This window comes from Lethenteron reissneri, chromosome 29, assembly GCF_015708825.2.
Source record: "Lethenteron reissneri isolate LAM-NWPU_2019-01 chromosome 29, ASM1570882v1, whole genome shotgun sequence".
NCBI lineage: Eukaryota > Metazoa > Chordata > Hyperoartia > Petromyzontiformes > Petromyzontidae > Lethenteron > Lethenteron reissneri.
This window is the reverse complement of record NC_083807.1, coordinates 5,238,308-5,264,573: the sequence shown is the minus strand read 5'-3', so window position 1 is coordinate 5,264,573 and position 26,266 is coordinate 5,238,308. Positions and strand designations below refer to the sequence as shown.

The 26,266-nt window shown below is 50.1% G+C and overlaps 2 protein-coding genes across 2 annotated transcripts in view; one reads left to right on the top strand and one right to left on the bottom strand.

Moving 5' to 3' along the window:
• LOC133349193 (zinc transporter ZIP4-like) overlaps window positions 1–26,266 on the bottom strand; it is a 135,878-nt gene that overhangs the window by 38,226 nt on the left and 71,386 nt on the right. The gene's annotated exons all lie outside the window — the stretch shown is intronic.
• On the top strand, window positions 956–21,673 carry LOC133349183 (serine/threonine-protein kinase Chk2-like). The gene is made up of 15 exons (XM_061562457.1): window positions 956–1,303; window positions 3,584–4,045; window positions 6,456–6,586; window positions 8,031–8,160; window positions 9,299–9,389; window positions 10,893–10,989; window positions 12,817–12,870; window positions 13,966–14,030; window positions 14,586–14,682; window positions 15,458–15,544; window positions 17,215–17,378; window positions 18,388–18,503; window positions 18,884–18,969; window positions 19,115–19,198; window positions 20,117–21,673. Exons 2-15 carry the CDS (start codon window positions 3,673–3,675, stop codon window positions 20,201–20,203), a joined length of 1,662 nt encoding a protein of 553 aa, XP_061418441.1. The 5' UTR covers window positions 956–1,303; window positions 3,584–3,672; the 3' UTR covers window positions 20,204–21,673.

Genomic DNA, 26,266 nt, shown 5'->3' with positions numbered 1-26,266 from the left:
AAGTATGTGAGTGAGTAGGTGAGTGAGTAGTGATTGTGTGTGTGAGTGAGTAGTGTGAGTGAGTGTGTATGTATGTGTGAGTGTGTGTGAGTGAGTAGTGAGTGAGTGAGTGTGTCAGTAGTAGGTGAGTGTGTGTGTGAGTGAGTAGTGTGTGAGTGAGTAGTAGTGTGAGTGTGTGTGAGTAGTGTGAGTGTGTTTGAGTGAGTAGGTGAGTGTGTGTGAGTGAGTAGTATTGTGTGAGTGAGTAGTGATTGTGTGAGTGAGTAGTAGTGTGAGTGAGTGTGTGAGTAGGTGAGTGAGTGTGTGAGTAGGTGAGTGTGTGTGAGTAGTGTGAGTGAGTAGTGAGTGAGTAGGTAAGTATGTGAGTGAGTAGGTGAGTGAGTAGTGATTGTGTGTGTGAGTGAGTAGTGTGAGTGTGTGTGTATGTATGTGTGAGTGTGTGTGAGTGAGTAGTGAGTGAGTGAGTGTGTCAGTAGTAGGTGAGTGTGTGTGTGAGTGAGTAGTGTGTGAGTGAGTAGTAGTGTGAGTGTGTGTGAGTAGTGTGAGTGTGTTTGAGTGAGTAGGTGAGTGTGTGTGAGTGAGTAGTATTGTGTGAGTGAGTAGTGATTGTGTGAGTGAGTAGTAGTGTGAGTGAGCGTGTGAGTAGGTGAGTGAGTGTGTGAGTAGGTGAGTGTGTGTGAGTAGTGTGAGTGAGTAGTGAGTGAGTAGGTAAGTATGTGAGTGAGTAGGTGAGTGAGTAGTGATTGTGTGTGTGAGTGAGTAGTGTGAGTGAGTGTGTATGTATGTGTGAGTGTGTGTGAGTGAGTAGTGAGTGAGTGAGTGTGTCAGTAGTAGGTGAGTGTGTGTGTGAGTAGTGTGTGAGTGAGTAGTAGTGTGAGTGTGTGTGTGAGTGATCCGCCTTGACTCGCATCTCGTCGCAGGTGACGTCACTATGCATGGTCCTGGGCCTGCGCGGGCACGTGGGCGACACGAAACAGCAGCAGCCACAACAACAACAACAACCACCACCACGAGACATCCACAACCTCCACCACGAGACCTCCACAACAACCACCACGAGACCTCCACAACCTCCACAACAACCACCACGAGACCTTCACAACAACCACCACGAGACCTCCACAACAACCACCACGAGACCACAACCTCCACACAACCACGAGACCACCACGTGAGACAACAACAATAAGCACCACAAAGCAACAACAACAATAAGCGCGAGACGGCGACGCAACAACAACAACAACAGCAGCAGCAGCGACTTCGGGCACCAGGAGGAGAGAGGCGCGGAGTGGTGGTAGTGGTGAGCTCCGTGTGTGGGTGGGGAGACACGGCTCGGCCGTGAGTTGACTCACCTATGAGTTGACTCACTCGGCCATGAGTTGACTCACGCACGAGTTGACTCACTCGGCCACGAGTTGACTCACGCATGAGTTGACTCACTCGGCCACGAGTTGACTCACGCATGAGTTGACTCACGCACGAGTTGACTCACTCGGCCATGAGTTGACTCACGCATGAGTTGACTCACGCATGAGTTGACTCACTCGGCCATGAGTTGACTCACGCACGAGTTGACTCACGCATGAGTTGACTCACTCGGCCATGAGTTGACTCACGCACGAGTTGACTCACGCATGAGTTGACTCACTCGGCCATGAGTTGACTCACGCACGAGTTGACTCACGCATGAGTTGACTCACTCGGCCATGAGTTGACTCACGCATGAGTTGACTCACGCATGAGTTGACTCACTCGGCCATGAGTTGACTCACGCACGAGTTGACTCACGCACGAGTTGACTCACTCGGCCATGAGTTGACTCACGCACGAGTTGACTCACTCGGCCACGAGTTGACTCACGCATGAGTTGACTCACTCGGCCACGAGTTGACTCACGCATGAGTTGACTCACTCGGCCATGAGTTGACTCACGCATGAGTTGACTCACGCATGAGTTGACTCACTCGGCCATGAGTTGACTCACGCACGAGTTGACTCACGCACGAGTTGACTCACCCATGCGTTGACTCACTCGGCCATGAGTTGACTCACCCGTGAGTTGACTCACGCATGAGTTGACTCACCCATGAGTTGACTCACTCGGCCATGAGTTGACTCGGCCAGGAGTTGACTCGCGCACGAGTTGACTCATCCATGACTCATCCATGACTCGACTCACCCATGAGTCAATCATGAGTTGACTCACGCATGAGTTGACTCACTCGGCCAGGAGTTGACTCACCTATGAGTTGACTCACCAATGAGTCAATCATGAGTCGACTCACTCACGAGTTGACTCACCCATGAGTTGACTCACCTATGAGTCGACTCACTCGGCCATGAGTTGACTCGGCCAGGAGTTGACTCATCCATGACTCATCCATGACTCGACTCACCCATGAGTCAATCATAAGTTGACTCACCCACGAGTTGACTCACCCACGAGTTGACTCACCCACGAGTTGACTCACCCATGAGTTCACTCTAGGCCTGCGGTGTTTAACTCCGTCGCGATGCGTTCCACGCGTTAGTCCAACATCCACAGGAAGCGTTGTAAAATCGCGTGCTTTTTAATGTAAAGATTAAGCTTGTTCTTCTTGGTTCTTTCGGTGAATTCTAGATTTGAAGCTTTCGTGACTGCAAGGATTCATACTCTTAGGTTTTTTCGGTCAAGTCGCGTAGATAATGAAAATAACTAAATTAATTTAGTTATTTTCATTTATTATTCTATTTATAGAATAAATAACAAAATAAATTTAGTTATTTTCATTTATTATTCTATTTATTGAATAAATAACAAAACTAATTTAGTTATTTTCATGTATTATTCTATTTTATCTTTCGATAAAGTCACATAGAAGGGAAATAATAAAATGATTAAAATAAAACAATTAAATTCTCACGACAGCTCTGCCTGACAGACAGCTCTGTTTCTTCACCTGAGGACGGCTGCTTGTGTTGTGGCCGAAACGTCGTGAGAATTTTATTGTTTTATTTTCATTATTTTATTATTTCCCTTCTACCTGACTTTACCGAAAGAAACAGAAGATGAATCCCTGCAGTCACAAAAGCTTTAAATCGAAAATTAAGCTTGTTGCCAGAGATGTTAACACAGGCCTCGCTCCTGCCAGCTGCTGCTGATTTGGTCTGAGATATTGTTATTATGGGGGGTGCGGGGGGGGCTAGAGTCTGGTGCTCGCCCCCCCTCTTCCTGCCAAGTGGGGGGCACTACCCTACCCCTACCTTCCTTGTGCCGCTTGTTCTGCATAGCTCCCACCCACAGCTCTAGCTGCTGCTCGGTCTCTACCCCCGGGGTCCCTGCCCCGAGCTCCTGCCCTGGGTCCCAGTCAGCCCTGCCGCTCTGCTTCCCGTGGGCAGCCACTCCGACATCACCCGAGCCCACGGTCTCCACCCGTCCCGGGTCTGAACCCGGACAGGCCGGGGGATTGGCGTGACCCGTGCCGGGAATTGATTTGTGCCGAGACCCGGTGCCGGCATCGCGCCGAGCCCCGTCGCTGTGCCCCGCGTTCATAGCTGCAGGCTGACCGAGAGACGCCGCGTGCGTGCCTCTCGTCTGCAGAGAAGGTGGCCTGCGGCCTCGCGCGCACCAGGGCCGGAGGAGCCGCGGACGCCGGTTCGGGATCTCCTCCGCTCCCTCTCCGCCGAGGGATGTCGGCTCCCCTCGGGGCTCGGGAAGCCAGGCCGCCCGGCGGCGCGGGTCCTACGGGCGGCGGAGCCGGGGCCCCCGGTGGCGCGCAAGCGAGGCCCGGCGCGGCGGCGGCGGCGGTGGCGGCGACGCGGGCCCCCGAGGAGGGTCCGGCTCGCGGCGCGGAGAACGCGACGTGCGGGGGCGGAGGCAGTCAGCCGCCGGGCAGCAGCAGCTCGGGCACGGAGGGCAGCAGCAGCTCGGGGGGCACCCAGAGCACGCAGGACACGCTGCCCAGCCAGGACCTGCCCTCTCTGGGCGAGGGGGAGGGCGACGCCGCCGGGCCCAAGCCCTGGGGCCGCCTCTACTCGACGCACCGCGCGTTCCCCACGCTGGGTGCGGGTCCCCGTGCCGCGCTCGCGGTCCCGCTGCGCACACTTAAAGTCGCACGGCTACGATCACGGGACTGCAATCATAGGATTGCAATCACACGATTACATTCACGGGATTACAATCACACGATTACAATCACAGGATTGCAATCACAGGATTGCAATCACAGGATTACAATCACAGGCTTACAATCACGATTACAATCACAGGATTACAATCACACGATTACAATCACAAGATTACAATCACAGGATTACAATCACATGATTACAATCACAGGATTGCAATCACAGGCTTACAATCACACGATTACAATCACAGGATTACAATCACACGATTACAATCACAAGATTACAATCACAGGATTACAATCACAGGATTACAATCACAGGATTACAATCACAGGATTACAATCACACGATTAAAATCACAGGATTACAATCACACGATTACAATCACAAGATTACAATCACAGGATTGCAATCACAGGATTACAATCACACGATTACAATCACAGGATTACAATCACAGGATTGCAATCACAGGATTGCAATCACAGGATTGCAATCACAGGATTACAATCACAGGATTACAATCACAGGATTACAATAACAGGATTGCAATCACACGATTACAATAACAGGATTACAATTACAATCACAGGATTACAATAACAGGATTACAATCACAGGATTACAATCACAGGATTACAATCACAGGATTACAATCAAAGGATTACAATCACACGCTTACAGTCACACAATTGCAATCACATGACCATCACGTTGGTAAATCAGAATCTGAATATTTAGATTGCAGGAGGAGGAGGAATCCGATGAGCTATGTTGTGTGTTATGTGCATTGCTTGTGTTGTGTGTTATGTGTGTTATGTGTGTTATGTGTGTTATGTGCATTGCTTGTGTTATGTGTGTTATGTGTGTTATGTGCATTGCGTGTGTTGTGTGTTATGTGTGTTATGTGCATTGCTTGTGTTGTGTGTTATGTGTGTTATGTGCATTGCGTGTGTTTGTGTTATGTGTGTTATGTGTGTTATGTGCATTGCGTGTGTTGTGTGTTATGTGTGTTATGTGCATTGCGTGTGTTGTGTGTTATGTGTGTTATGTGCATTGCGTGTGTTGTGTGTTATGTGTGTTATGTGCATTGCTTGTGTTGTGTTATGTGTGTTATGTGCATTGCTTGTGTTGTGTGTTATGTGTGTTGTGTGCATTGCGTGTGTTGTGTGTTATGTGCATTGCTTGTGTTGTGTGTTATGTGTGTTGTGTGCATTGCGTGTGTTGTGTGTTATGTGCATTGTGTGTGTTGTGTGGTATGTGCATTGTGTGTGTTGTGTGTTATGTGCATTGCGTGTGTGTGTTGTGTGTTATGTGCATTGTGTGTGTTGTGTGTTATGTGCATTGCGTGTGTGTTGTGACGTGCATTGCGTGTGTGTGTTGTGTGTGTTATGTGCATTGTGTGTGTTGTGTGTTATGTGCATTGTGTGTGTGTGTTGTGTGTTATATGCATTGTGTGTGTTGTGTGTTACGTGCATTGTGTGTGTTGTGTGTTACGTGCATTGCGTGTATGTGTTGTGTGTTATGTGCATTGCGTGTGTGTGTGTTGTGTGTTATATGCATTGTGTGTGTTATGTGCATTGTGTGTGTTGTGTGTTACATGCATTGCGTGTATGTGTTGTGTGTTATGTGCATTGCGTGTGTGTGTGTTGTGTGTTACGTGCATTGCGTGTGTGTGTGTTGTGTGTTACGTGCATTGCGTGTGTGTGTGTGCTATGTGCATTGCGCGTGTGTGTGTTGTGTGTTATGTGCATTGCGTGTGTGTGTGTTGTGTGTTATGTGTGTTGTGTGTTACGTGCATTGCGTGTGTGTGTGTTACCTGCATTGCATGTGTGTTGTGTGCTATGTGCATTGCGTATGTGTGTTGTGTGTTATGTGCATTGCGTGTGTGTGTTGTGTGTTATGTGCATTGCGTGTGTGTGTGTTGTGTGTTATGTGTGTTGTGTGTTATGTGCATTGCGTGTGTGTGTTATGTGCATTGCGTGTGTGTGTTATGTGCATTGCGTGTGTGTGTGTTATGTGCATTGCGTGTGTGTGTGTTACGTGCATTGTGTGTGTGTGTGTTGTGTGCTATGTGCATTGTGCGTGTGTTGCGTGTTATGTGCATTGCGTGTGTGTGTGTTGTGTGCTATGTGCACTGCGTGTGTGTGTGTTGTGTGTGTTATGTGCATTGCATGTGTTGTGTGTTATGTGCATTGCGTGTGTGTGTGTTGTGTGTTATGTGCATTGCGTGTCTGTTGTGTGCTATGTGCATTGTGCGTGTGTTGTGTGCTATGTGCACTGCGCGTGTGTGTGTTGGTGTGTGTTCCGTGATGTGAACGAGCTGCGTGTTTGTCGCCTAGACCTGGTGTGCGAGGAATACCTGTTTGGACGGGCCCCCTCGTGCTCTGTCTGCTTTAACGACCCGCACATCCGCGCCTGCCTCGGAGACCTCTACTCTGCCTACAGCTCCAAGCACTTCCGCATATACAGGGTGCTCACACGCTCACGCACGCACTTACAGGGTGCACACACGCTCACACACACACATACAGAGTGCACACACACTCACACACATACAGAGTGCACACACGCTCACGCACGCACTTACAGGGTGCACACACGCTCACACACACACATACAGAGTGCACACACACTCACACACATACAGGGTGCACACACGCTCACGCACGCACTTATAGGGTGCACACACGCTCACACACACACATACAGAGTGCACACACACTCACACACATACAGGGTGCACACACACTCACGCACACACACACAGGTGCACACACGCTCACGCACGCACTTACAGGGTGCACACACACACATACAGGGTGCACACACGCTCACGCACGCACTTACAGGGTGCACACACGCTCACGCACGCATTTACAGGTGCACACTCACGCATGCACATACAGGGTGCACACACGCTCACACACACACAGGGTGCACACGCGCTCACGCACGCACTTACAGGGTGCACACACGCTCACACACACACATACAGAGTGCACACACGCTCATGTACGCACATACAGAGTGCACACACACACATACAGAGTGCACACACACTCACACACACACACATACAGGGTACACACACGCGCATGTACGCACATACAGAGTGCACACTCACACACACACATACAGGTGCACACACGCTCACACACACACATACAGAGTGCACACACACTCATGTACGCACATACAGGGTACACACACGCTCACGCACGCACTTACAGGGTGCACACACGCTCACGCACACACATACAGGGTGCACACACGCTCACGCACGCACTTACAGGGTGCACACACGCTCACGCACACACATACAGGGTGCACACACGCTCACGCACGCACTTACAGTTTGCACACACACTCACGCACGCACTGACAGGGTGCACACACGCTCACGCACGCTTAGGTTGCAGGGGGAGTGGTCAGTACGTGATCGGTGTGTTGAGGGACGGCAGTTTCTAACTTCAGATTCGATCCATCACGTGGGTAGGGATATTGAGCAGCGGCTAGATCATGGCCGGGGATATTATAAGACGAGGAATTATCTCGTAGCCATGAAATTCGGCCGGTTCTGGTTACCGGGGGGGGGGGGGGGGGGATGATTCCTCGCCAGCTCCATTCAGCAGCTTTTGTCGCTCGGATTTTTTTTCTTCCAATTCTTTTTGCCAGATGGGAAGTTCTCGCAGATTCCGGTGATGTGGCGTCAGTGACGCTCAGACAGCCCCGTTCCGCTCTCGCCCGGGGGGGGGGCACGCTGTGCGCAGGGCGTTTCATGTCGGCCTGCACATAGAAAAGCGCCGTTGTCTGGCGACCTGCGCTTCGGGGAGCCACGGCCAATATTTGTTGATTTGCATTTCCAGGTGCGTTGGGTTCATTCGGGGGTGAATTGTCAATGTTGCCTCTGCCAGGGCCAAGAGGTTTTCCTGGAGGACTACAGTTCCAACGGCACGTACATCAACGGCGAGAAGGTCGGAAAGAACAAGCGGCACGTACTCACGAACAACGCGGAGATCTCCATCGCCTTGGCCACGCACAGAGGTAATGCTCCACGAAGTGAGCACATATCCCCAGCGAGGCCGTTCACCCGCACGTCACCGCGCGACGGAGGTCACAATCGGGTACCCGATATCCGTACCCTACCCGATACCCGGCTACCCGTTTGCGACCCTGGTGCGGCCGGGTATGGGTAGGCCGTGAGTCACTGGTGAGTAACCGTTTGTCACTCATTTCCCAACGTCTTGTCTCTTCTCACAATTCAAGTTCCTAGATTCAACTCACCCACGCCTGCAACATGGCTTCATCCCAGAGGTCGCAATCGGGTACCCGTATCCTACCCGATACCCAGCCGGGTACGGGTAGCCGGGTATCGGGTAGGGTACGGGTACGGGTACCCAATTGCGACCCTGGTGCGGCCGGGTACGGGTAAGGAATCAAAACCCGTTTGCGACCTCTGCCGCGTGACAGAGTTGATTGACTCGCGTCGTCATTAACAGTGGCACTCCAGTGCCATGAAATCCAAGCAGACGCTGCCTTCTTCTTCCCATGCCTGTCACTGCCCGGATAAAAAAATTTAATATTTTTTACGCATCAGTTCACGCGGCCTTTCCGGGAGTGCGTCATCTCAGCAGCGCTGATGAGAGACTGAATGTTAAAACCGGTCCAGCCATTCACCTGTGATCCTGCTGAAATGACGCCCTCCCAGAAGGCTGTGTGGCTGATTGGATGTGTAAAAAAAAATTAATGAGTCAATGATGACGTCACCCTGCTGCTGCTCTATATAAGAACGGGAGACACAGCAGAGCCTCACCATTCTGGCGAATTGCCCGATGATGCTGGATGCAATTACCAGCGAAACGTCGTACTCAAATTGTGAATGTTGTGGTTTCACGCTTCAACACACCGGTGGGCTAAAGCAGTGAACCATTTGTCTTATGTCAACGTGACACTTTTTTACTGATTGGCCGTGTCGGGTGGTGGAGGGTTACGACACATTTATAAATAACGCGATCTAAACCCAAAAACGTTGATTATGAAAAATATATATATTTTTATATGGGAAGGGGGCAGATTGTCTGCTCATTTATCTCGTCACTTGATCTCCACGCCGCGATATTCTCCCTCTGCCTCCTGCCTCCTTCACCCACCGCCCACACCACCCCCTTTCTCACCGTCGCAGCGTTCGTCTTCAGCAACCTGGAAAGATACGAAGAGTCCCATTGGCCGGAGGAAATAAAGAAGAAATACATCATCACGCATACCCTCGGGAGGTACGTACGCACGCACGCACGCACGCACGGTCAACCCGGGCGTGGCGGGTTCAGCGTCGGGGGTCCCGGTGGCCCGCATGGCCGTCGTGGCGACGCCGCTCCTGTTCACGCTCGCAGAGGGTGAGGAATCCGTACACGATGCTGATACGTTTTGCTCTGCATGGAGCGCCCACGGTGGTTAACTCCGTCGCCCGGTGTGCAGGAGGTCGTGGGTTTGATCCCGACCCTGACGCTTGTTGTATACAGGGTGTTAACACTTACATGGGACTATCGTTTTTAATTGAAAAAAGAACGGGCAATACACTGTAACATGATAACAAATTTCGATTTAAAGCTTTCGTGACTGCAGGGATTCATCTTCTTGGTTCTTTCGGTAAAGTCACGTAGAAGGGAAATAATAAAATAATAAAAATAAAACATAATAAAATAATTCTCACGACATTTCGGCCACAACGCAAGCAGCCGTCCTCAGGTGGAGAACAGGTCTGTCGAGAAGACAGAGTCTGTCTTCTCGACAGACCTGTTCTCCTGAGGACGGCTGCTTGCGTTGTTCTCAACCAAGAAGATGATAACAAATGTTTGTTAATCGCTTCAATAAGTCATAGAGTCTCCACTTGTCCGCCATCATTGTCAACAGATGCGTGGAATCTTCTCCAGGTGGTCTCCAGAGCCCGGAGGCACATTCATCGTGGTGTTGTTGCAAGAAGTGTTAACATTTCTTTGAAGCACCCTGTATATTGGAGGATGTTTGTCTCCCTCATCGTGGTCGCGTGGATTCTTCTCCGGGTCCTCCGGTTTTCCCGACACATTTAGAATCAACGTGCGCTTCGAGCATTTAGCTTCTAAATTTCGATTTAAAGCTTTCGTGACTGCAGGGATTCATCTTCTTGGTTCTTTCGGTAAAGACAGACCTGGTCTTCACCTGAGGACGGCTGCTTGCGTTGTGGCCGAAACGTCGTGAGAATTATTTTATGATGTTTTATTTTATTATTTTATTATTTCCATTCTACGTGACTTTACCGAAAGAACCAAGAAGACATTTAGCTTCTGCTATCGTTTGTGGCCAGGCCACTTCTGACAAGGAGCTGCATAGCTCAGTGGGCCTTTCCTGGTAATATAAAAACTAGTTTAGTTTGAGTACGCCTTCTGGTGTCATCTGGTCCAACACCAATGGAGACTAGGCTCTAAGGAAAGCTGTCTCGGGTGTGGACCAATAAACTTCAAGGACAGTGCATATTATTATCATCATCAGAGTTGTTCTTTTTGTTTGCATTTTGACTACTTGTGTTGTGGTTATTGCAAACATGATGCCTTGTATAAAGGTGTCAGTTTTGTACCAGTTCAAAGGGTAAAAACCTACTACTACAGTTTAGTTTGAGTTGACTAATGTTACTGAGCAAGCAAATTCTGTGGGGCTTTCCCCGTGCGAAAACGCACGAGGCTCAGGTGGTGCAGCACCGTCACCGCGGTCCCCTTGTTGCTGACTCGGTTTCTCCGTGACAGCGGCGTGTTCGGAGAAGTGAAGCTGGCTTTCCACAAGGGCAGCGAAAAGAAGGTGGCCATCAAAGTCGTTCCAAAGAGAGGCCTGCCCATCCCACAAGTAAGGGGGGGAGGCACGGTCTTCGTGACGCGACCCCAGCCTGTGCCACGCGCTCTGCGTGTGCCTGCGCTGTTCTCTCGCTGTCAGTGCAGCGCTCGGTTTTCTCGGCGTGTCGCACGCTCACGGCCACTCTCCCACGTGCCCCCCCTCTCGCCGGGAGTGCCGCTTGCAAGGAGCACCTGCGGCCGTCCTGTCACCCGCGGCGGCGGTGCTGTGCCGGGCGAAAGCCTTTCCCGCTCGGTCGCGATGTCTCTCGCAGCCTCGCGATGCCGCGCGCTCGGTGATCTTATCACTCCGTCTCCGAGGCGGCGGTCCTCTCCCGTTCCCTCCTGTGGCCGCCATTGTCCCTTTGTCTTGACCGTCGGCCATCTTGTTGCCCTTGCCCCGCTCGGCGAGGTTGCGGCGAGAAATAAGTTTACCATACGGACATCGTCTCTTCCGGCAACACGCCCAGCCCAGCGCCTCTCGCTCCGTCGGTATCGCGTCTTGCACCGCATCTCTCAGTGCGACTTAAGTGATTGCGCTAGATATAAAGACAAAGATCCCCCGTGTAGCCTCGACAGACTGTCGGGGCAAGTGCTGTTAGCGAGCACCTATGAAGGCCGGAACGGTACACGAGGGGGTGGGTGGCCAGCACCACGCCCGGCCGCCTTTGTCTCCCCACTGCACCAGGTACTCATTTTTGAGGCTGAGTCGACCTAGAGGAGGCGCAGAATCGGTTCAGGTAATTATCCCTGGTTTGTTCGTTGAGTGGGAATCGAACTCGGGTCGCCAGATTTGTAGCTCGGCGCGCTAACCGCTTCACTTCCACTCCCCCCCTAGACACAAAGATCCCCCGTATAGCCTTAACAGACTGTAGAGGCAAGTGCTGTTAGCGAGCACCTATGAAAGCCGGAACGGTACACGAGGGGGTGGGTGGCCAGCACCACGCTCGACCGCCTTTGTTTGCCCAGTGGCAATGTTTACACACCGCACCAGGTACTCATTTCAGGCTGAGTCGACCTAGGGGAGGCCCAGGACCGGTTCAGATAATCGTCACTGGTGTTGGCTGTGAGCGGGAATCGAACTCGGGTCGCCAGGTTCATAGCGCAGCGCGCTAACCGCTACACCACCGCTCCCCCCCTAGACACACACACAGACAGACACACAGACACACACACAGACACACACACAGACACAACAACAACCGCCATTCGCCACTAAGTGGCGGTGACGTCACCACGACGCTTGTGCCAGGCCAAGTGCACATTGAGGCCACGTGAAGTGTCGAACGCCCACTGGCAGGAGGTCACGGGGCAGACCCAGCAGGTGCCACGGGTCGACTGACCGAGATGACCGAGATGACTGGCTGATGCACCACCTGTGCCCCCTACTGTACCAACTTGCTGTGCTTTAGCCACCCGGCGCTCCGCTCGTTGTTGTGAGCGTCGCTCCTCCGCCCTCCGTTGTTGTTGGACAACACAGACACACATACACAGACAAACACACACAGACACACACACACAGACACACACACAGACACACACACACACACAGACACACACACACAGACACACAGACACATACACAGACACACACAGACACACACACACAGACACACACACACAGACACACACACACACAGACACACACACAGACACACACACAGACACACACACACAGACACACACACAGACACACACACACATACACAGACACACAGACACACACACACAGACACACACACACAGACACACACACAGACACACACACACAGACACACACACACAGACACACACACAGACACAACAACAGCAAAGCCCCCCACTAAGTCACTCTGCTTCGTAGTCTTCCTGCAGGGATGTGAAGACAGAAGCGGACATTCTCAAGAAACTCAAGCACGTGAGTACGGCGGCGCCGCGTGGGGTAGCTTTCAACTGAAACTAGTTTATTCCCCCTTGAATCTTTGCACCTGATGAGTTAATGAGTTAATGATGACGTCACCCTGCTGCTGCTCTATATAAGAACGGGAGACACAGCAGAGCCTCACCATTCTGGCGAATTGCCCGATGATGCTGGATGCAATTAACAGCGAAACGTCGTACTCAAATTGTAAATGTTGTGGCTTCAACACACCGGTGGGCTAAAGCAGTGAATTATTTGTCTTTTGTCAACGTGACACTTCTTTACTGATTGGCCGTGTCGGGTGGTGGAAGGTTACGACACATTTATAAATAACGCGATCTAAACCCAAAAACGTTGATTATGAATAGTTTATTCTACCAGGAAAGGCCACCACTGAGCTACCACGTAGCTCTTTTTTAAATCCTTTATATTAAGTTCACTTGCTTGCGCGCTTACGACCGTGCAAATCTTTCGGTCGTTTTTTAACCCACTTCCCGTGATCCAATCGAGCTGACATTTTGCACACAGACTCGTTGTGCGTGACAATTTATTTTCGTGAAATTTTTTTTCCAAAATTTTGCACTTTTTAGGAAATTTTTTTTATTATATGTAATTACCAATTGCTTAATGGTGGCAGGCAATCATCTGACCCATAGGTGGCAGCTATCTCAAGCCAGAGGACGAGAGGACTCTAGCCGCCACGCATATAAAGGATTTATACTGAAAAACTTTGTTTTTACGGGTAAATTTTTTAGAAGCGACGTAACTGTCACAAATGATAGCTCAAGGGAAGTGGCTTATCACGTGAACATTTATAGCGGCCAAATCCTCTAAACGCGTGTACATTCTAGCTGTGGAGGGGACAAACTGGAGGGCCCGGATAATAATTCACACAATCACGTGGAGAACATGCAAACTCCAAAATATACAGGCATCAGGGTCGGGATTGAACCCACGACCTATATACCAGGCGAGGTCGTTAGCACCTCGCCACCGTGGCGAGATGTCTCTTGGGTTCCCGTATCTTAAAGTGCAAAAAAAAAAATATTTTCGGCGCATTTTGACGCTGGCTGACTCACGCGTGTGCCGCAGCCGTGCATCATCACGCTCGAAGATGCGATCGATTCTGCAGACGCGCTCTACCTGGTGCTGGAGCTGTAAGTATTTCGTTTGTTGCGTGGCCCTCTGTTTTCCATGGTGCAGGTTGCTACATTGGTGTAGTCTTCCCGATAAGGTTTTGCCCATTCATGTCTGCGTGGAATTCCACAAAATGTTTTAGATTTGCTTTTTAAACACCATTATTATTACTATGGCTCCGCTTGTTTACCCAGGAAAGCCTTCATTGAGTCTCGTAACGCTTTGTCAGGAGGGGCCTGCCAGGTTTTCACAGCTGTAGGGCGCGATGTTTGTCGTGTGTTTCCAAGTTGAATCATTGGCAAACATTTAAAAAATTTTGAACCGTCATGCCAGCACACAATGGCCTAACCCTTCTTGAACTGGAGTGACGGGATCTTTAGCTTGCACTGCGAAGCCGACGGGCTTGTGGAGGCCTTCGACCGGTAGTGGATCGATTGTGGCTGATGACGATGATGTTGATCATCGCGTGGTTTTATTTCACTGGTCGTTGCCTTCTGTCGGGAGTGGATGCCCGTGTTAAACGAACACGTCCCTAGCCGGAACACGCGCGGTCGATGTTTCCGTCTTCGTTTCAGAATGGAGGGAGGTGAACTTTACAACAGGGTGAAGAAGGGTGCTCTTCCTGAACACAATGCAAAGTTGATCTTCTATCAGCTGGTCTTGGCTGTGCAAGTAAGTGCTCCCTTGCAGTGGTGGGGCCTGCTGCACTGGGGCGCTGCGGCGTTTATAGAAATGTGGACAAAATGGTGGTTTGGCAGTTGCACAAAAAACAAAGGTCCACTTTGGGATGTAAATATAAATGAACCCGTCTGCTGGCGTCAACTTAGTGCCACTTAGCCTTTTGATTCTTCAGCTTTATTTTTTTTTTTATAACTTTGCATTGCATATGTTTGTGCCACTCGTGTGAAAATAAAAAAAAACACCGTGGAATGAAGCTGCCATCAAGAGTTGGAGAAAAGTGCCGTTTTGCGAGAAAATGTACGGGCGAGGTGAATTCCTCTGAAATGGTCAGAAAATCTTCTTGGTTCTTTCGGTAAAGTCACGTAGAAGGAAAATAATAAAATAATAAAAAATACAACATATGTTTTATTTTTATTATTATTTTATTATTTTCCTTCTATGTGACTTTACCGAAAGAACCAAGAAGATGAATCCCTGCAGTCACGAAAGCTTTAAATCGAAAAATGGTCAGAAAATATCAGTCGGGTCTCATTCGGAGCGCGCGTGCTTCCTCGTGTAGCGTAGCAGTCCGTGCGTGGGTTCCCCGGTCAGCACGACGGGCGCCCAGGGGTGGCGACGCGGCGCTGAAGCCTCGCCCTCTTGCAACGCGCGGCAAGCGCGGCAGATTCGCAGAGCTCGCAGGCCCACGATTGGCTGGAACGTCGCTCGCGTGCTTCGGTGTGACGGTCGCTCGCCCGCGCTAATTTGTGTGCCGGGCTCGTTGTAGTACCTCCACGGCCAGGGGGTGACGCACCGCGACCTCAAGCCAGAGAACGTGCTGCTGTCTTCCAACAGCGCGGAGTGCCTCGTCAAGGTAAGGACTTGTCGCCTGCGGGCGATCGGCAATCGGCGTGTGCGAGGTGCAGCTATCCGAGCCGTGCCGCGCACTGCTTGGGCGCGTCGGCCGCGGTTAACGAACCTCCGAGGACTCTCCTCTCGTAAGACAAAATGTCCGGATGAGGATCGTTGTATAATACCCCCACTACCATCATTTGACGTTGTGCGTATGAACACAAAGTGTGTTTAACACGTAGGCTTTGGCGACCAATAAAAATGTTGTCGGTTTACTTTCCAACACACCGGTGTGCTGTACTAGTAACGAATTGGCATGTTTTGTCTACTTGACAAACCTCACTCATTGGCTGTCAGGTGGTGGCGGGTTTAACGACACATTTATATTGACGCGATCTCACCCAAAAACCTCGATTATGAACACAAAGTCCGTTTACGGGTTCTAAAATATGCGCACACGTGTTTTACGGTATTCCCTCGTTATCCGCGCAAGGGATACATTCGTGGATAATGTCCCGCGATATTTTTAATTAATTACCTGAAATAAAAACATAAATAATCTATTAAGTACGTGAAAATGATCATAACACAAAAATGTTTCTAAAGCTTGTAGAAGTTCTTATCTCTCTTTCTCTCTCATCTCTTTATCTCATCACTTTTTCTCCCATCACGTTCCCATCACTTTACGTCATTACTTTATCACGTTCTCTCTCGTCACATCTCATGATTTTCTCTCGCAATGCTGTCATGTCGGCTTCCAGATGCGATTCGCGGCGAGCCAAATTCGCAGATAGCAAGTTCGCGAATAGCGGAGGGAATACTGTACAGTACATACAGTAGGTGTCACTTGCCAGCTGACCGTCCTTGCGAAGGCGATGTTTTATCTCAAGGGACTTTCCAGTTGAAATGTTTTGATGAATAAAGAATGAAGTGAAAGCCCAACAGAAATTCCACTTCTAACTCAATATGACTTCATCAGAGGTCCAAGAATGTAAACTATGAACTTAAACTATTTTTGAATATTCATTTAAAGCTTTCGTGACTGCAGGGATTCATATTCTTGGTTCTTTCGGTAAAGTCACGTAGAAAGGGAAATAATAAAATCATCATCAGGTGTGAAATCCACACCTGATGAGGATTGCTTGTGTTGCAGTCGAAACGTCGTGAGAATTTTATTTATATTTTTATTATTTTATTATTTCCCTTCTACGTGACTTTACCGAAAGAAGCAAGACTATTTTTAAATCCTTTATATTAAATTCGCTTGCTTGCTTACGACCGTGCAAATCTTTCGGTCGTTTTTTAACCCACTTCCCGTGATCCAATCGAGCTGACATTTTCCACACAGACTCGTTGTGCGTGACAATTAATGTTCGTGAAATTTTTTTTCCAAAATTTTACACTTTTTAGGACAAAAAAATTATATTTAATTACCAATTGCTTAATGATGGCAATGCAATCATCTGACCCATAGGTGGCAGCCATCTCAAGCCAGAGGACGAGAGGACTCTAGCCACCACGCATATAAAGGATTTATAGTGAAAAACTTTGTTTTTACGGGTTATACTTGTTACAATGTCTAATTTTTACAAATCAACTCTCCGGAGCTACAGAGCGATGCCCTTCTGCCGCTTAGCGGTCAGCACGTTCCCGTGCGAGCGTCCCTCGTGCCGTGCGTCTCTTCCCCGCCAGGTGTCGGACTTTGGGCTGTCGCGCTTCGTGGGGGAGCAGTACCTCATGCGCTCGCTGTGCGGCACCCCCGCGTACCAGGCCCCGGAGGTGTTGGCCTCCTGCGGCCTGGGCGGCTACACCCGCGCCGTGGACTACTGGAGCCTGGGTGTCCTCCTCTTCATATGGTGACCGCACGAGTCCCTCCCTCCTTTCCCCTTTCCTTCCTCCTTCCCTCCCTCCCTCCCCTCCCCCAACTAGCTCAGTTCAATCCTTTGTGTAACTCCGCATCGCCCTCGCGAAAGGGGTGACGGCGCTGCTTCGTGCGTCTCCGCGGATTCGTTTCGTCTCTTGGTTGGCTCGCCGGCACTCACCGCCTCACCAAGCGTCGCGACTGCCGGCTTAGTTGGCGAGGCTCCTGCTGGCTTAGTGAGCGAGGCTCCTGCCGGCTTAGTTGGCAAGGCTCCTGCCGGCTTAGTGAGCGAGGCTCCTGCCGGCTTGGCGAGCGAGGCTCCTGCTGGTGGTAGCGCCGCCCTGCTGCCAGTGTCCTGCACTTGACTTCGCCCCCTGTGAGACGATGTTTCTGCGACGTGTTTAATTGGTCAGTCCAATTTTTGTGCATGAAGAAACAGACAAAAATCCCGCGTGTAGCCTAGGTAGTCTGTTGGGGCAAAGTGCCGTTAGCGAGTGCCTATGAAGGCCGGCATGGCACACGAGGGGGTGGACGGCCAGCACCATGCCCGGCCGCCTTTATCTCTCTAGTGCCAAACTCGTGTTGGGTGTGAGCGGGAATCGAACCCGGGCCGCCGGGTTCATAGCACAATGCATTAGCCGCTGCGCTACCATGAAACACACAGTATGATGCAATACGCCACGGCTGTAGGGTGGCGCAGAAGGACCTGGGTTCTGTGTGGAGTTTGTATTCTCTCCCCCTGTTCTGTGTTGGGTTTCCTCCCATTAATTCTAGATTGGAAGCTTTCGTGACTGCAAGGATTCATATTCTTAGGTTTTTTTCGGTAAAGTCACGTAGGTAGAATATTTTCCTCCCGTTGTTAAAATGAACATACGATGGCCAAACATTCCAATGCCTCTATTTTTTTTAGTCGAGGCGCGTGTTGTGGTTGTGGAGCGAGGGTGAGCGCCGTTCTCCCGCGCCGTGCCGCCAGACGTATCGACGTGTGGTCCGTGTCCCAACAGCCTGAGTGGTTACCCCCCGTTCAGCGAGGAGTTTGGGGAGATGAGTGTACACGACCAGATCTGCACTGGGACGTTTGACTTCCCTGAGGATCTATGGAAAAATGTCTCGGAAGAAGGTAAGATGCATACGTACATGTACTACAGTATCCAGTGGAGCAGTCGATAATCATGCAGATCCTACACAATAACAGAATCCTTAAAATATTTCACCGGGAAAATCGCTTGAGATGGAGCACCTCATGTGCAAGGGTGTCCAGGTGTGGGTTGACACACATAACACACGCGTGCACACGTACACACTCACGTACACATAAAACACACACGTACACGCGTAACAGACGCGTACACACGTACACACTCATGTAGAGAGCATGCCCGTTGGCGGTTCTTACTCTCTCAGAGATGCGACCAGTTAATTGCATCTGAAGGCACTTTTTTTTTGGTCAACGCGTCCGTCCTCTTGCTAAAGTTCCAACTCGTGTAATGTTCGTCTCAGCCGAAGACCTCGTGAGGAAGTTGATGGTGGTTGAAGTGAAGCGGCGGTACACGACCGAGCAGGCGCTGGGCCACGGCTGGTTACAGGTGAGAGGAGTTTGGCGTTACGGCACCCGCGCGGCCATAGCTGGGCCGTCCTGGTGAACGGGGCGCGGGACTCATGTGGGTTCACGCCGGATTGCGTCCGGATGAGGGATTGACTCGCCGAAAATCCGCGCCTGTTTCCTCAAAGGATCAAGAAATGATCCACAAAGCGCAGTCGCTGATGGCAGCCGGGAGTGGAGCGATGCCGCCACCCCTGGTGGCCAACTTCTTGGTGAGTCGCAGGAAACGGAGGAGACGCTGGTGCGGCAGCCATTGCAAAACCACCTAAAACTAAACTGTTTGTTATTTTACCAGGTAAGGCCCACTGAGCTATGTAGCTCCTTTTCAGAAGCGACCTGGTTATGCAAATTATTTTGTCAAGGCGCTCTTCCCCCTCCAACACAGCTTAAATATGCGCTCCAAGCCTGGTGGTGTTTCATTCAGACGCTGTCTTTCCGACAGACCTGTTCTTCACCTGAGGACGGCTGCTTGCGTTGTGGCCGAAACGTCGTGAGAATTATTTTATTATGTTTTATTTTTATTATTTTATTATTTCCCTTCTACGTGACTTTACCGAAAGAACCAAGAAGATGAATCCCTGCAGTCACGAAAGCTTTAAATCGAAATATAAATGGTAGCTCAACGAAGTGGCTTGTCGTGGGAATTTATATTAGCCAAATACTCCAAACGCGTGACGTTGATTCTAAATGTGGAGGGAAAAACCGGAGGACCCGGAGAAAAATCCACGCGACCACGGGGAGAGAGACGCGCAAAAGAGGCGTATGCGCGCGTGTGCGTGCGCAAACGGAAACATCTGCTAAGTGTAGTGGTCAGCGCTACGAACCTGGCGACCCGGGTTCGATTCCCGCTCACGGCCAACACCGGTGACGATTATCTGAACCGGTCCTGGGCCTTCCCTAGGTCGACTCAGCCTCAAATGGGTACCTGGTGCGGTGTGTGAGCATCGCCACTATGGAGACAAAGGCGGCCGGGCGTGGTGTTGGCCACCCACCCCCTCGTGTGCCGTGCCGGCCTTCATAGGTGCTCGCTAACAGCACTTGCCCCAACAGTCTGTTAAGGCTACACGGGGGATCCTTGCCTTTGCAAACGGTAACATCGGCTAACTTGGTGTCACTTTAACTCCATCTAGCCGGGCGCAGGCCGAAAGAGACCGGCAGAAGAGGGAGCAGGCGGCGGTGGCAAGCTGTGCCTCGAGATGCCGCCCATGAAGAGATGAGCCGTGGGCGGTGACGCCCCAGTGCTCCGATGTCGTGCCACCTGGGGGAGATCGGGACGTGTGCCGCTGTTTAACCACCCCCAGAGGAAAGCCACGGCCGGCGAAACGTGGCGGCTGGGTTCACACAGAAATCACCCTGGGGATGTTCCCTTGAAGAGATGACGGTGCTCGGACGCTGTATTCCAGTGTAAACGTGCGGGGCGATGGATGATGCGTGGAGGCGTCAAAGCTTTTGAATGTCAATTTACTGTACTTGAATTTTAAACGATTGTCGGTGTGATTTCTTGTCACAGCTTGATGCAGAAAGTGAGCCGGCCTAATAACGCTTGCACACATGTACACTAACCCACAATAACAACCAACAGTGCCAAACATGCATATTAAACACGTGCACGCTGCTTGCAGATGTTATGATTTTTGATATAATTCCGCACAGAGGAACTTTACCACTTGACGACTGTGGCAGCGACACCACTTTGCAATCGGAGACCAGGCATGAGGGGGGGGTGGGGGACGCTGTCGTAGAGGGGATGGAGTTGGAGGCCGTCTGTGAAACGTTTTTTTTGTTGGGCCGGGCGAGGTACAAGAGAAGCGAATCATGTCCAGATTCATTTTTCTTTGTGAAGATAAGGCTCACCGTAATTGTTAATTTTCCAATATTTTATTACTTTCACCTCATTTTCATAGCCTTTTATTATTATTCGTAGACCAAGCCTCTGCCTCGGTGCCCTGCTGCTGCTGCTGCTGCTTCTTCTTCGCACGTGCGTGCAGTGCTTTCATTTGTATCGGGCTGATTTGATGCCCGGGAGCGTGGGTGATGTTGGCATTAGGCTGTGCTGGTGCGTGTAACGGGTGGAAAGTCTCCGGTTTGAGGCTTCCTGGACTAGGAGGCCTTGGCAAGAGCGGAGGGCAGGACCTCCCCGGATGTATTTACATCAAAACGTAGGCTGTGATCGATTACAATCGGCCCATTTACCAGGGTAGCCACCTTGTCCTGCTTTGACCCACAAATCACAGCGAATTGCTGTGAATTGTGTTCGATCGCCAAGGATGGATTGGCGCCGAGGTGTGCTGGCATCGTGCTGAGCGTTGTGATTGCAGGATGCCCCACGGCGTTGATAGACCCAAGGACGAGGATAAGGTTGGCGTTTTTTTTGTCTGTCTGACGAGCGTAGCGACCAAACTTGTGCGTCGCGAAACGAGAAACAGATGCAGTTTTATATTTTTTATTTTACACATGAGTTGTGCAGCATTTGAAGAATGTAAGGATGTTTCGGAAAGCAAGAAAGTTAAGTTTTAACTACCACTTGATACGGAATCGAATATTGCGCTCTTAACCCGAGGCGCTTGCCTACGGCGTCCCCTTCGTTAAGCGATGGCATGATAAACTTAAAAAAACCGTTGTACTGTACTATTGATAGAATTTTAAGAGTTCAATGTACGTGTTGGTAATAAACACTTTTTTAACAGTTTAAATATCTCGCAGTGGTTTCTTATGGAGGTGAGGGTAATGTCTGCTCATGTGGCTAAACAGCTACAAAACATTCCGGTTTCACCAAGTCAGTCCCCGTTTCCCCGACATGTATTTGGGCGTATTGGCAGTCTGCTGGTGCAACATAATACACCGGTCATAAAACAGTCTGAAATCAATTTTTGATTCGGTAAATCTATCAGTCTTTTATTCACTCCTATCGCCAAGTTTGACGAGATTCGAAGGTTTACTCAGTCTACTGACACTTGCAAAAAAAAAGGTTACTGTTGACCGTTGATTTGGGCCCCTACGAATCGAGGAACCGTCCGACCAAGTCTCGGGCACGAGAGTCACATCTGCCTTTGGAACACGGAGCAGCCAATCGTTATGAGGCTGGGTGCTGCTATCCGGCAACAGACTGTGAAGCTTCGTGTTCCGACTGCTTCGACATCACGAAGACTGATTTTGACGCACCACCACCCCACAAGATTTTCTGACCGGCAGTTGCGAATTGCTGGAAAAGAAATAATGATTGTGAAAAAAAAAATGTATACTGCGTCCCACCGGTGTACCGCCAATATGCTCATTTTATGAAAATGTCGATTTTTTCCCAAAAATTATCCTGGCTTATGTGTCCGTGACTCGTGATACGGACAAAGGGTGGGGTGGGTGGGGTGGGGCCCACCTGGGTAGTGGACAGGGCCAACATCGAGGAGAGGCCAATGGCTGTGTGGGCTAGCGGCTGAGTAGGTGTGGCTATGTACAAGTGGGAGGAGGCATGCTGCGGGGGGCCTGCCAAGCTCAACACGTGGCCTGCTTTCCACAAACGACCCACGAACACCTCGCTGATCTCGTCAAGGATCATAAAACCACCACGGGGCAAACTCCGCTCATCCTCGCAGCGGCGGATTTTGGCTGGCCATCGAACAAAGACGGTGACCGCATCGCGCGCTTTCGGATGTGCTTCTGCGACCGTCTGGAACGCTCTTCCTTCCGATGTTAGGAAGCCACTGGAGCTTTGCACTTTTAAATCTAAATTGAAAACTCATTTCTTTAGAACTGCGTTTTGTGTTCAGTTTGTTGTCCTTCCCCCGCACTTCTCCAATTAGCACGGTTGGCTCCGTATGCTGCGAAACAAGTTCAACATAAACACATTCCTGCGGAGGGAGCTGGTAGGAACGTTGGGTGGCCAGGGTCAACGGCGGCGTGGTGTATTCCGCAAATATGCCCGACTGTGAGGGTGGGCACAAGCCGGCGTGAGTCGGTTAAACGTTGCGTTTTATAAGGGCACCACGGGGTGACCAGCCCCTCCCCACCCAGCCCCACCCCTCCCACCCCCCACCCAGCCCCACCCTCCCCACCCAGCCCCTCCCCATCCAGCCCCACCCCTCCCACCCCCCACCCAGCCCCACCCTCCCCACCCAGCCCCTCCCCACCTTCCCCACCCAGCCCCACCCTCCCATTTTTGGATGCACGACGGACGGACACAATAATCCCCTGTGGGCTGGTGTAACCAGGAGGTTCCTACCATAAATACACGCGATAGGGCCTCCCAGATGCACCACATCTTTAACCGTGGCGCTGCCTGTGCTCGAGATTGTGAAAGTGTGGCGAGATATGTTTCGTTATGGCTCGTGACAGTTCCCTACCACCATGTCTGTGAACTGGCAGTGCAAGGTTTTATGTAAACATGCTACATCGGCGATAGCCATCGATATCCTTCTTCTAATTTCGTGTGTAAAAAACTAAAAAGGCATATGACATGAATTGCGAAAACAAAATGCCTCTTTTTTTCCTAACTTCTTCCATAAACTCACCGTGAATTATTGAGTAAGCATCCGCTGGTTGTCGGGATATTTATTCAAACGCAGTTGCCGATCAAAGGCACCAAATGACGAGCGACTGGCAACAAACGTCCACCCTACACTTATTAAATCCTTTATATTAAGTTCGCTTGCTTGCTTGCTTACGACCGTGCACATCTTTCGGTCGTTTTTTAACCCACTTCCCGTGATCCAATCGAGCTGACATTTTGCACAAAGACTCGTTGTGCGTGACAATTAATGTTCGTGTAAAATTTTTTCCAAAATTTACACTTTTTAGGACAAATTTTTTTTCCAAAATTTACACTTTTTAGGACAAAAATATATTTAAATACCAATTGCTTAATGGTGCCATGCAATCATCTGACCCATAGGTGGCAGCCATCTCAAGCCAGAGGACGAGAGGACTCTAGCCGCCACGCATATAAAGGATTTATAGTGAAAAACTTTGTTTTTACGGGTTATACTTGTTTTACTCAAAATAAATGGTGTGTGTGGGCCAAGAGCTCTGCTTCTTCTGTGCGAAGGCTTGCGGAAAGAGGCGACGATGATGGGAACGAATTTGTAAGTGGAGCAACGGCGTGAGAAGTGACAGCAGCAGCAGCAAGAGAAGTATTACTACGGTAACACTTCAAATCAAATTTCGATTTAAAGCTTTCGTGACTGCAGGGATTCATCTTCTTGGTTCTTTCGGTAAAGTCACGTAGAAGGGAAATAATAAAATAATAAAAATAAAACATTTAATAATTCTCACGACGTTTCGGCCACAACGCAAGCAGCCGTCCTCAGGTGAAGAACAGGTCTGTCGGAAAGACAGATCTGCATTTCCCATAAATATGCTAAATTCCTCTTGATATGCAAATTCCTTTGTCAAGGCGCTCTTCCCCCTCCAACCCAGCTTAAATATACGCTCCAAGCCTGGTGGTGTTCATTCAGACGCTGTCTTTCCGACAGACCTGTTCTTCACCTGAGGACGGCTGCTTGCGTTGTGGCCGAAACGTCGTGAGAATTGTATTTTATTATGTTTTATTTTTATTATTTTATTATTTCCCTTCTGCGTGACTTTACCGAAAGAACCAAGAGGACTTCAAATCAAGTTTGTTACTCCGGTGTTGATTGAGCGGGTGAGGAGCAGAGTGGACAAAGTGGATGCGTATTCTTGGTTCTTTCGGTAAAGTCACGTAGAAGGAAAGTAATCAAATAATAAAAATAAAACAATTATTTTATTTTATTACGTAGAAGGGAAGTAATAAAATAATAAAATAAAACATAATACAATTAAAATAAATATGTCCCATTTTTATTATTTTATTACTTCCCTTCTACGTAATAAAATAAAATAATTGTTTTATTTTTATTATTTTATTACTTCCCTTCTACGTGACTTTACCGAAAGAACCAAGAAAATGAACTTGACCTCCAGCTACGACCCCGCCTACGTCACGGGGTTCCCCCCCCCCCCTTTATACTCGAGCAGCTGTGTCGTCATGTGACCCCACGTCCCGTGACGCCATCGCACCGGACCGCGCACATGACGTCACTACCCTCTTCTTCTGCTCCACAAATGCATCGAAGATTTTGATTTAAAGCTTTCGTGACTGCAGGGATTCATCTTCTTGGTTCTTTCGGTAAAGTCACGTAGAAGAGAAGTAATAACATAAAAAATAAAACATAATAAAAATTGTATTATGTTTTATTTTAATAAAACATAATAAAATAAATAAAATTTTTATTATGTTTTATTTTTATTTTATTACTTCTCTTCTACGTGACTTTACCGAAAGAACCAAGAAGATGCATCGAAGATAATCGATTGCCGCTTTGCGCGCCCTGAGGCTATTTATGTGGTTTGGCCGTCTTCCTCCTCGCCTCTCGCCGTGTCTGGCGTGTGTGTGGTGGTGAATGGCTGCGCGCTGCTGCTGTTGCCTCTCCGTGCCTCCGAATCCATTCCCGTGTCTCTCTGGCCCTGTCCCTCTCTGTACTGTTCAGTGTACACTGCGCTCTCCTTGAGCTGGATGAGGAGGGGGGAGGGAAACGTCGGGGATTTTGGGTCATCTGCCCGTCAGTCCGCTCGGAAGGGGGTGAAATCCGTGTCGGTTTTAGGAAATCCGGTCCGGGATTTGGAGAACGCTCCGGAGTACGAGGGAGAGGATTCCGCTCCGGAGTTTGGAGCCGGAGGAGATAATCCTCTCCGGGATTTGGGGCTGTTGGCCGCTTTGAGGGAGAACGCTCCGGAGTTTGAGGGAGAGGATTCCGCTCCGGAGTTTGAGGGAAAGGATTCCGCTCCGGAGTTTGAGGGAGAGGATTCCGCTCCGGAGTTTGGAGCCGGAGGAGGTAATCCTCTCCGGGATTTGTGGTTGGTCGCTTTGAGGGAGAACACTCCGGGATTTGGAGCCGGAGGAGGTAATCCTCTCCTGGATTTGATACTTTTGGCCGCTTTGAGGGAGAACGCTCCGGAGTTTGAGGGAGAGAACTCCGCTCCGGAGTTTGGAGCTGGAGGAGGTATTCCTCTCCGGGATTTGGAGCCGGAGGAGGTAATCCTCTCCGGGATTTGGGGTTGTTGGCCGCTTTGAGGGAGATCGCTCCGGAGTTTGAGGAAGTGGAATCCTCTCCGGAGTTTGGAGCCGGAGGAGGTAATCCTCTCCGGGATTTGGGGGATTCCGCTCCGGATCTCAGCTCCGGGTTTCGCGCCGCCCCAGGCCTAGGCCCTTTTGCTGCTGTCGCCGCCGCTGCCGCCGCACGGAGACGGCGACGCGGAGAACATCGCGA